A 12,010-nucleotide genomic window follows, 5' to 3' on the forward strand; every position below is an offset into this window, starting at 1 on the left:
TTTCTGGCCAAGAAACTTTCATTTTTGACCCCAAAGAAATGGGCCTTAGATGGCTTATTAGAAGCATACTTACTGTGTCCCTTTGACATCTTCATTCTGTTAAGGAATTTTTTTCTAAATGCACAGTAACAATGATGGCTTTTGGCAGCTCTACTAAATCTAATAATGAGGACATTGCTGCTGCTTCTTCTGAAATTTGCTATTTAATAGTTTTATTAAGCTAAATTAGCATAGATCCTATGGGACAGGTAGCAATTAGCTATGAGCCAATGCAGAGGTTTTAAAAATGGTCTCTGTTCTTGAGGAAGCTTTGTTTGCACACACAGATTAGGAAGTCTGCTCAAGCTCAGGCACACTGCAGGATGAAACTATGGGAATTTCAATATGAAAAACCAAGAGGAAGAGTCCTCCTTCCTGTTTGTGGCATGGTTAGATCTGACTATGCCTTATACAAAGCAAAAACCCTTCTGAATATATGGCAAAATTTGAGCAAAGTTATGCTAGCAGAATTCTGTCACCAGCTGAGAAACAGCTGTACAGTGCTGATGAAAATGTGTTTGCATTTGCAATCAGTAGAAATACTCTGAATGAGTCATGTACAAAGTGAGTAAGATGGGGTTTCTGCTGGGGCACTTTGGAGTCAGAATATTGCTTGGAGGAAAAATATCTGGTATCCCTGGGCAGAATTCTGTGGTCTTTTTCTTCGCTTGAAAAAGGAAGATTTTTTTTCTGTGCCAGATGAAATGAGAGAGCTTTTTCTGTGCCTTACGAGTTCAGCGAGAACTTCTGGTTCCTTCTGCTTAATTGCACTGTGGTCCGCTGCATTACAGGTGGTACAGCCTTTCCTGCCACCTGTCTCCTTACAATCTGAGGTTTCACTTGCTGAGAATTTTCATTTCCTTTCTAAGACAAGTAGTGGGTAGCACTGAACTGACAGATTTTTCCTCTTTCAGCTTTTTTCAAAGGAGGAGTTGGTGATGAGGGTACAGAAAGTACAAAGTGGAAAAGATCCTTCCCTTAGGAAAAAAACAGAGAGGTGCTGTTTTGGAGTGCAGGGCACTATATAAGTAGTAATAATATTTAATATGCAACCAGCACTTTCCACCCATTAGATCTCAACATGTGATGCAACAAAGCTCTGTCCCCTGCACAAAGCCACCCTCCAGAAACCCTCCACCTATGTAGACTTCTGCTGTTGGCAAATTATTTTAAAACAAGTTTTCCCCTTGCTTCACTTGCTGCTCTGAAACATGAAATGAAGTAGCAAATTGCCTGGTGTCAGTCAAATTCTGCACATTTATCTGTCAGTAACAGCTTTGGCTGCGAGAAGCAGAGTCCTTAGGTCAGTTTTGTCTCACACGGCCTCTCAAATTCTTCTTCAGCCACTACAGTAGAACAAAGGTTTTCATTATAAAAAGTTAGTACGTTGTGTTTCTTTTGTGGTTTCTAGACATTAAGGAAGCAAAAGCTAAACAAAAATCCCTCAAGACATGGGACTCTCATTCCAGGAGGACTATGTAACTGAGTAAGAACTAGTCCAGTGAAGAGCTAAAGTTTAGCACTGTGTCTCCAAATAGAAATCAAAACCTTCTGCAAAATACCTGAGCTTCATCTCTAATAGAGGAAGAGAGCCAGGTGCTACAGGACACATCTGTTCAGCAAAATATTAAGGGAGGTTTTCTCTTAAGTAGTTTGGGCTACAAAGATAATAAAGCATTTATGTTACTAGTGTTATTTATTGCTGCATGAGAAAAGAGAAGCAATTTTTGCTCATTTCCTAGGCTATTCTTGTCAGCTTACCTGCTTTTCTAAAACGTCAGGGAACTCAAAGTTGGCAGCTGAGTGGGTGAGTCAGTATAGCTGTAATGGACTTGTCAGAGGGTGTAAAGGACATAGGCACCTAAAGGTGGAAACAACTTGCTGCTGGACCTGGATGACTCAGAACCATGAAAAATGTTTAAAACTTTTGAAAACAAGTAGTGTTCCAGCAAGCCAGAGCAGAAAAGAGATAGCTTTGTGAAACCATTTTATCTTAGGTCCCGCAATGACATAAAAATGTTAAGCATTCTAAATGATGATGCATGGCTCAGATAGCTGGAAAGAGATGAGCATTTTCTACTGAAAATTTTCTGTTTTCCCTTTTCAGACATGCTTGATAAGTGAAACAAACCAATGTATTTTTCAAACCAAAACCAAAGCAATGTGGTTTGATTTTAGCTGAGGCTTTTCAATGAAAAAAAATGAGAGAGAATTCAAGAGAAGTAAATGTTCTTTACAAAATTTAACTTTCAAAAAAAAAAGCCATTTCAGCTTGGAAGAACTTGCTCCTTCATTTAGGATGATAAATAAAAGTCAGGTTTGAGTATTCACAGAGCAATATTTAAGGATCATGCATCACCAAGTACTAGGCTTAAAAAAAATGCAGTGAATGGTATCCTTAAAAAAGAAAAAAGAAGTTGGTAAAAAACAAGCACAGAAGCTGATTCAGTTCTAGACCCACAAACATTACCAGATACATTAGCACCATCATGTGGTGTAACACTGGCCTGTACAAGACAAAATAAGCTAAAACCGCACAGGGCTGAAACTTGCTGTCTGTCTTCTGTGTTGGGGCAGAGTGAAAGAAGCTGTAGCTGAGAAAGCAGTAGGACAGTTGCCCCATTCAAATTCAAAGCAAGAGTATGCTTACTAGATAATACTAAACATAGTAAAACTTTTCTTTGGCACAAATCCATAACCATGTTCAGGCATTTTGGGAGGCCCAGCAGACTGAACCAACCAGAACATGGCTAGCCTCTGTCCTGATGGTGGAAGCAGGGGGAGAAGTGGAGGAAATGTCACCCATCCTCCCCAGAGAGGCAGGCTGGGCAAGGAAATCAGTTATTACTTTGTTTTAGTACAGGGGAATGGTTTGTTTTTCTGGCTGCAGTTTTCAGTGCTGTGCAGAGCAGAAGATGCTGCCAGAGTGTAAAGTCCTTTTGAAGCATTCCCAGAAAGTGCCTCATGAGGATGAAACATTTGTCCACGGCAAGATTTGCACAGCCCTTAGTAGCATTTTTCTGATCCTCCTTACTCTGGTGAAGATACGATTTCACATCATAGCAAAAAACTGGCTTCAGAGTCTGAATGAAGAGCCTGAACAGGAATGGTCCCTTTTTTCTATGAAAAAATGATTCTGAGACTCTGTTGTTAGTCAGGACTTTATCTGTTTTCAGGGTTTACCCAAAAGGGATTCAGGCAACTGTTTCTGGCTGTATTTTTCCTACTCTGCTTGGGAGTGGGAATCTTGAACCTGTGAAAAGGTGAACCAGCAGATCCATTCAGATAACCTTCTTCAATCCATTCTCTCTTGGTGCTGCAGCCTCAGTTCTTGTAACTGCTGCAGCCAGTTTCCCATTCGATTCACCCCAAACCTCAGGCTAGTTGTGTGGAAGGAGGCTGATCACTGGTCCCCAGGGCAGGTGAGTGATGGGAAGCCATAGATTACACTCCATAGACCTGACTCGTACCACACGTGTCCAGTCTTTTTACAGAAGGGCGTTCTAGGGATTCTCTGTCAGTCAATTAACTCTTAACTTACGTGACTTAGAAGCTAGACTTTTTTCCCAGCTGATTCAGGGCTTGAGGCAGGTTGATGCTTGCTGAAGCATGGCTTAGTGATGTACCTGCCCTGTAGCAAAGAATCAAGGCACCAAACTTTGACACAGGAGCCAGTGTGGGGCACTTCCAGGGCGTGCAGCAACACAAGCCACAAGCATTGCCCCATTCTGGAGGCTGTTGGCAACATAACCCAGGCAAGCAGAGCTTGTGTTTTTTGAGCCCCACATTGAAATCATACACGTGTGGTTTTGCCACACTAATTCATCCGCTCATGGTAGCCCATGCCTGTTGACCACATCATCTCATTTTGCAGTTGCAACAGTCTAGGCAGATTAAATTCCTACAGTCTGCAAGTGTAGGCTATACAAGGTGTTATGTACAAAGGGCTCTAATCACATGGCAGAATATACCAGCAAATATTCACTTGAAAGGAGGTATTCTCACTCTCAGTTCCCCTTTTGGGAAATCGGAGAGAAAAGAAGTTGGCCAAGGTTACAAATCACAGTGAAGCTAAAATAATGAACTGTGGGCTTGCCAGGGTTCTGCTTTTTCTTCCAAATGCCTTTTGTTCACAGTGCAGTGCATCTCCAGTCCCTCTGGAGATACTGCATTCTGGAAAACAGGTATTAAGGACAGGAGGACTGACAAGGAGATGAGGAATTAACAAACAAGGGGATTAGTGTGTTCACAAGTTTAGAGTCTTTCAGAGCTATCCCTGGAGGTTTTGTGTTCTGGGAACTGTTAACCCCCCACCTAATGAGGGATGCAGGCTTGACTGATCAGTGAATCCACAAGATGTTTAAAAATCTCTTAACACAGTCCTGATACACTAATAGACAACCTATGCATTTGATGTGCCCAAGACATACCTTGAGAGTATTCAGAGGGAGCGTAAGTAATAGCAGGATCTTCTCCACGTGTCCTCAGGAACAGCTTGTATTTCACAAGGAGGCAGCAGAGGCTTTCTCCAAGCGTGCAGTACCATTTCAAAACTGCTGTAGCTCAGGCTCCTTTACCTGTGGGTACAAGGGTCTGGTCCCACCTGGAGGCATGCGGTGTAGCACAGACTGACCTAGAGATACCACAACAGTAAAAAAGTTCAGTTCCCAGAGTTGTGAGGGTTTGCTGAGAGTCTTACATGCCTGACTCAGTTACAGGCTGTACCTGCCACACATCATATACCTCTGAAATCCTAGAGTATCATTTTTAAAAGTTAGCAGATGTGAAAACTGGGAAATGTCCCCATCGCAGACTTTCATTTGAACAATCTGGGCATCTGGGCCTTCTTCTCAGCAGCCCAGATATCCTGCCTTGATTCCCTGCTCACTAAGATTTCAAGGAAATTCTGCAAGAATGAAAAATTAGTCTCGTAACCAAGCAGTAAAACATGGTCCACATTCTTCTTTAACCAGCTTCCCTGTGTTTCACCCAGTAACATGATAGGCTCAGCCAGCAGACTATGAGGTAGCGTCTCACCAAGTGTCATGGTATTATTAAGTTAGAAATGTGATAGCTACTGTTGTCACACTTCAGTGTACAGAACAATTCATTCACAAATGAGAAAAACAGATCCCTCCACAAATACCTTTCCCCTAACTTCATACCCTGCATCATGCAACTTGAAGTGGAGCAGGCTGCATCAATGTTATCCCTGTATGGCTCAGAACAGCTATTGGGAGGGGGGCTTAAAAATGGTGAAGGTGGAGAGAGAGACGTGCCAGCAGAGATCTGCTGTTCAGCCACTTGGCTCCAATTATATGCAGAAATATACCACCCCAGTGATAAATTGCTAAGAGGACTGATGAGAGGAGAACAAGTCTTTTGAAGAATTATCTGAAATAATTGCTGCAGAAAGTCTCATGATTATGGACAAGAGCTATCTGTGACATTTTGCCATTGATAGCAAATTTGGTTACTTGTTTGGGGATTTTTTTTTTTTTAAAGGGGTTAGTTTAAATTAATTCATAAAACTCACAATTGCGTAAGGAGGATAAGACAAATTCTGTGGTTTACAGAGTACTGAAGTGGTGAAGAATAACTGTACCCTGGTTACCTGCAGTTGTTCTGACCTCGGAGCCCTGTTGTACCACGTGCTTTTACCTCTGTTGAAAAGTCAGCCAGGACAAAAGCTAGTAGTGTTCATCAGCTTGAAGTCTTTCTGTTTTGTCCTCACCTGCAAGGGTCACGGAAAAAGATTTAAGCAGTGGGAGAAGCTTCCTAATTTTTCTCTTTCTAATTTTTCTCTTTCTAATTTTTCTCTTTCCAATCTTAATGCTAAGGCTAGGAAAGAAACCAAAGAAATAACATTTCTCAAATTTTTGAGGCAGGGCCTCCACCATTCAAACAATGAAGAATTTTGGAAGATAAGATCTGGAGTACACACTTCATGCAGGCTGAGCTCCAAGTATATATTCTGGTTAAATTTCCTGTGCATAGATTTCCTCATTTTTGACACACATTATTCCTTAACTCTGTCTGTGGCTGGGGCTGTGAAAGGGTGCCGCCTTCAGTGCTTCAGCCTGGCTTCCCTGCACATCAAAGGAAGCTCAGCCCCCTCAGAACAAACTGGGAATACACCAGCAGGGTAGGCTCTCTGGAAGTTTCTTTGGGACAGATCTTCTCGCCTTGCCCCTGTTCAAAGCAGTATTCTCACAGGGGTAGAGGCTGCCAAATCTCTGCCTTATCGTGCATACAGAGTTTAAAAACCACAGTTTTCCTGTCTAAACCAGCATTTCTCTCCCTCCTGTCTGCATAAGAAGGAGTTCCACTTACTGTATTATTCAAGAGCTGTTGTGCCCTTAGATAACACATCTGTCCTGCACACACCCTGCCTGTGCCCAAGATCTCTCTCACACACCAGCTTTGTCACACACACACCCAGACCTCTCAAACGCATGCACATCCACACAGTCATTGTCTATTCATATTTTGTGCAAATGCTATGTGATACTTGCTACTAACAATTAACTGGCTAGACTATGCCAGACAATACTAGCAATAAATAAGGTGTTATCTCCTTAATATTACCTTTAAAATAATTTTTCATTACACTCTTTCAGATTTTTTTCCAAAGCATTTACTTATTGCTGTATTTTTTTTTTTCATACTTCTCAGGACTGTGACCAGATCCACATAGATGATGTATCATCAGATGATAATGGTCAGGATCTAAGGTACGGGATCTCTGGGCTGGAAGCTGCAGGTCAGGTAGTCCCCATCTGTTTGAAAATATCAGGGGGCTGGCCAGTGATGTAAAAAAACATTCTCAGCCATGCGCCCTCTCCCCTCCCTGGCTCCATGCTGTCTGCATTTATTAAGCACACAAACACAAGAGTCCCGTTTCTCACATTAATATGCCTTTGTCTACTGTCAAGGCCTGAGCATACTGAGCTTTGAACCATTCTGGGAAGTATATCTGAAATTAGGTTGAACCCCAGTCAGACTACACTAGTTCCTGATAGGATTTGGCCAGGTTTCCCCCTGCCTAATCTGTAATGAATGGGCTCAGCAGTGAGTATTATGGACCTTGCCATGCCAGAGCCTTGTCACTGGTAGAAACTCGTGCTAAAGCTGCACCAAACATTATTATTATTTGTGTAAGTTAGATTATCACATACTTAAAATCTGCTTCTGTACAATTACATCTACCTTTCCCAAAGTGTTGCCTGCAGACTCATGGTAATCGGCACAAGAGTTAAACGTGCAGAGGTCATATAGAGCTTCATAATTTGTGTTTTTATGGCTGGTTATTATGAGAAATTGGTGCAGAAACAGCACAGAAAAAAGTGAAGTATTTTAGGAAACGACTTTTCCTTCTGTAGAGAACATTTGAAAGATTTTTTTGCTCTGACTGGAATGCTGCTTTATGCTTTGCAATACGCTGAAATGCACGTGTATATTTAGATCCTTTGGCTGCAGTGGCCTGTAAGCAGGGGAGTCTGGATACTTGTTCAGGCATCGATTAAAACATTAATTTGGGTTTTATTTCAATCAGTGCACTGTGAGTGAACAAAAAAATTGTATGCTAACAGCATATCTTGAATGATGTGAAGAGCCCCTGCCCAAATGGTTTCAGTTGTTTGAGAAATACTTTTCAGCTGCTCATGGCTCATCTATGTGGGAAACGAAGCTGAGCATGTTAAACTCCTATGTGGATGCTCTAATAAAGTAGCATCAGGGCTTTCTGGAAGGGAAAATTACTGTGCAGTAAATCAAGATGTGAATATACAAGAACTGGCTACTCCCCCAGTGAGGTGTGAGAGGCACTATAAGCTGAGCTAACTTTAAGCTGCAGCTGAGAAGGGTAGGTCTGTGTCGCTAAGCCTTTCTGTCCCTTCTCTTGCTCTGGTTCAAGCCAAGTTTGTCCAAATCCACTGGGTCTGTGACCTGATCCAGGCAACTGTGCCCCGTGAGCTGCACCTGCCCTCTTCCATTGCAGCTCAGTCTGAGATCAGCTCGAACCGTGAAACCTGCACTGATGCTGTCATCGGGCAAACATTTTAAGATGACATGAGCTGGTACTGCCTCTTTTCCTGGCCCCCTCCTCCAAACCTGGGAACTAATCCAGCTGAAAAGCAACTTTTTTTAAAAAAAAAACAAAACAAAACAAAACAACTGTATTACCTTTTAACTAGAACAGTTCCCTGATCTGATTCACCTCAGCGTTGAAGAAGTGCTTGTGCTGGTACAAAGGAAGGGACATCGGGCAGGGCTGAAGACAGGAACAAATGCCTGGTAGAGCTTTCTTCAGAGAAACTGCCTGTTTAAGATGTTTGTGGAACTGTACTTGCCCCCATTTTGTTGTTGTAATTACTCTAGAGTTGCTTTGAAATATTAACTCAGTTTAACAAAAGCCACTTTACATGTTGCAGGTAATTAAGGCTCTTTTAGTTAATTTCTTCATTTTTTTTCTTGATCTAATGTGCGTTCAGAGCCAGTTTAGCAATATAGCCAAGCAGTCAGAAAGGTAACACCAGAATTTTCTCCTTTAGGATCTGAGTATTTCTGCAGTTATCTTAGCAGCCTGGATGAGAGGCAGGTGAGGAATTTCAGTGACCTGAGGACAGTCAGATGTTTAGTAGTCCCAAGAACCTCAAAACTGGCAGGGAGTGCTAAGTAACCTGCATTGTGTTTACATTTTTTAAAATCTGTGCTAGTAACCATGCTAGACATGACCTCCAGTTCTGTACAGCCTGTCCTGTGTATGTCTGTGCTGCCACTTGTCTCCACATTTCTTTTCAGTTGTTTCCACTCCCTGCTGGTACTGTATAGACTGTAATTATACTGACCTCTCCTCTTCCCTTCTGTCTTTCCCAGCACATACAACTTCTCCGCGGATGGCTTTCACAGTTCAACTGCCAGTGCCAATCTGTGTCTGGGCTCGGGTGTTCATGGGGGAGTTGATTGGATGAGGAAATTAGCATTCCGCTACCGGCGGGTGAAAGAGATGTACAACACCTACAAAAATAACGTAGGAGGTAAGGGTCTCTGGCCAGGCAACAAGTATGTCTTACATCTTCCCAAATACTTCTGACCCTGCTAGGGATATCCATGGAGAAGTTGTAAAGAGCATTGTGATAAGAATACTTCACAGTGAGCTGAGCAAGTGTTTCAGCAGTCATCCTCAAATAAGGTTCTGTACAGGATTTGCAGGAGATATGCTAAAATACTTGGTTTAGTGGTTTGAGAAGGACTCAAGTCCAAGTGTGGGGGGTTTTTTAAACATTTTTGTAAGTTCTTTGTCAGGAAAGCAACCTTCTCCAGTTTTCCAGAATGTTCAGTAAGCAAGCAAATGTTTCAAAACTAAATGTGCTTTTTTTTTCGCCATAGAACACATGGCTGATCTCTGTCTGAAGGCATTCTTGTATATATTTGTATACATTCTTGTATATAACTACTTGTTTTTTAACTCACTCAGAACAATACCACTAGATATTAGGATGCCCTGGGTTCCTTCATCACAGCTAATTCCAGACAGCTCTTCCAATAGGCTGCTCTGCTTCTCTTTTAGAACATCAGTGCCAGGTCTCTGACTAGGAAGAGAAAGAAGCAGAACTCAAGAGTATCACTACAACCGCTTTTTGGTTGGAGTAGCTGCCTACTCACATGTACTGGGAAAGTTGCGTAGCGTTTCGGGAGAAACAAAACCATCCTGGCTTCAGCTGTTTCTCAGCTCAGGCCGCTACCCACTATACACAAGTCTTGCTCACTTGCCATGCAAGCTTTATGCTACCCCCAAGAAAGGTATTTTAATGAGCCTCTGCGGGTGACTGACACCGTTCTGATGGAGAGCAGGGAAGCTGAGCTGCTGTAGCATAGCAGTGGCCTGCAGTCGGGCCTCATATCTCAAGGCAGAGCCTTGGAGTGACATGGCAGTGGGCAAAGGGAAGCAGCCTGTGCCAGGACCAAGAGGAGGGCGGTGGGAGGGGTAGGTTTCAGAGCACAGACAGGAGCCCTTTGGCATTCTACTTACAAACCATGAGACTCCCTTTCTGTGCTTCTGCAAAGATGCTTTCCCTGCTTACAGGTTTAATAGGCGCTCCTAAGAGGGAAACCTGGCTGCAGTTAAGAGCAGAACTTGAAGCGCTGACTGATCTCTGGCTCACACATGCTCTGAAGGCGCTGAATTTGATACATTCTCGGTAAGAACAGCTTAAAGAATTGCTACAGGCTTGATCCAGGATCTCCCTTGCTTCCCCTTTTTTCCCCCTCTAAACAAATCGAGACACATTTATAGCGACCTTGCTGGCCAAACCTGTGGGAGGCCAGCCTGCACATGTTTGCCACGTGAACTGAGCAAAATAAAAGAAGTCCTTTTTCTTGCCTTTCCTTAGCTACCTTATCTGTGGCACACATTTCACGTGAGCAGCTTTACAAAAGAGCAGGAAAGGTAGAAGAGGGCCCTTTTATTCCTGAACATGTTTGCTCAAAGAACGCAGCATGGACATTACTACATGTTGTTTAAATTCCCACAAAATGGATCCTGGCATGCATGCACTAAGCTGCGTCACTGCTACCAGTGTGTTTTGTTTTTTTCATTCTACTAAGTTGATCAAAAAGACATTACCAGTATTCACATTATCTGCCACTAGCTGCATAATCTTCCAGTGGCTTGGGAACTTCCAGTTGCAAGAAAGGTTAGCTTCCTATCATCTTTCACTCTAAAACAAAAAAGAGAAACACAAATTGCCACTTCTACTGACTTTTGTTTTCTAGGCCAAACTGTGTGAATGTGTTGGTCACCACAACTCAGCTTATACCAGCTCTTGCTAAAGTGCTTCTCTATGGACTGGGCACTGTCTTTCCCATTGAAAACATTTACAGTGCAACAAAAACAGGTAAGAATGAACTAACTTAGGCCTCACCAAAAGCAGACCGAAGTTTTGTCCCTAAGTCAGGCAGATCCATCCAACCTGATTGCAACAAGTAATGTATGAGCTTTATTTTTAGCTCCATGTTTACACATCTCTAATTCACACCCTGACCGCCCACACTTAAGCTAGTACAGTCTGGAGGAAAGAAAAAAAAAAAAAAAGAAAAAAAAAATCAGAGTTTTCCCAAGTGTCTCCCTGGGGGAGTGAGCCTAAAAAATACCCACCCTATGGAGCATCTGCTGCATGTGGGATGTTCAGCTGCACCCAGCTAGAAGGAAGACAGTCTGGTTGGACCTGTGACATACAGAAACACTGTTTGGATCCTCTTGTTCTTGCAGAGGGGTCAAGGGCGCTGAATGAGCTTTATGAAGCTGTGTGAGTAATAAATACTGCTAAGGTTGGCTTGGGGCTTTTTGCGTCTTATGTTCTTTCTGGTATAACTGTTTGAACCTCTGAGGTTTGTATTTTCTTGTCCTTACTGCAACCAGAATGAACAGAAGAGGGCTCTTGAAACTGAATACAATGAGTGTCACATCGGTCTAACAACTGCCAGTCCAGGTAGTGCATCAGAGTCACAAAGCTTGTGGAAAACGGGCAGCACTTGGAAGTTCTTGACTGATAAAGAAAATGCTAGTAACGGTCATGACACGACAGAATCTAATTTCAAAAGAAAATGAGTGTAGCAGCAAGTTGAGTTAGGTCCCAACTCCAGTTCTAGTGCCTGAATGTTAGTCCCACCTGCTGCATGTGTCAGATGAAAAAAATGTGTCTTCTCTTCTGTTGCTTAGGCAAAGAGAGCTGTTTTGAAAGAATAATGCAAAGGTTTGGAAGGAAGGCCGTGTACATTGTAATAGGAGATGGCGTTGAAGAGGAACAGGGAGCAAAAAAGGTACAGTTTGTGGATGCCATGCTGAATTCTTCCAAGTTTGCATTTCAGTGACCCTTTCTTTACTTAAGCATGTAATGAAGCTCACTCCATATGAAACAGTTTACAATTGGTCTCATTTCTGAATATGCAAAATACTCAACAACCTTGT

General features: G+C 42.5%; 1 protein-coding gene and 1 long non-coding RNA gene across 9 annotated transcripts in view; one reads left to right on the top strand and one right to left on the bottom strand.

Moving 5' to 3' along the window:
• EYA2 (EYA transcriptional coactivator and phosphatase 2) overlaps window positions 1–12,010 on the top strand; it is a 110,658-nt gene that overhangs the window by 84,382 nt on the left and 14,266 nt on the right. For all 8 annotated transcript variants that reach the window (XM_080404986.1, XM_080404989.1, XM_080404987.1 and 5 more), the window contains 5 exons: window positions 6,715–6,773; window positions 8,917–9,077; window positions 10,127–10,241; window positions 10,816–10,937; window positions 11,762–11,862. In XM_080404986.1, coding sequence (XP_080261112.1) covers window positions 6,715–6,773; window positions 8,917–9,077; window positions 10,127–10,241; window positions 10,816–10,937; window positions 11,762–11,862 — 558 coding nt within the window. The remainder of the gene's footprint in view (window positions 1–6,714; window positions 6,774–8,916; window positions 9,078–10,126; window positions 10,242–10,815; window positions 10,938–11,761; window positions 11,863–12,010) is intronic.
• On the bottom strand, window positions 25–11,626 carry LOC308070658. The gene is made up of 4 exons (XR_013930797.1): window positions 11,198–11,626; window positions 10,667–10,760; window positions 6,708–9,057; window positions 25–5,773 (listed from the first exon to the last, which is right to left on the bottom strand). It is a non-coding gene; the product is annotated as an uncharacterized lncRNA (long non-coding RNA).

Source organism: Falco punctatus (genome assembly GCF_963210335.1).
Source record: "Falco punctatus genome assembly, chromosome: 10".
NCBI classification, from domain to species: domain Eukaryota; kingdom Metazoa; phylum Chordata; class Aves; order Falconiformes; family Falconidae; genus Falco; species Falco punctatus.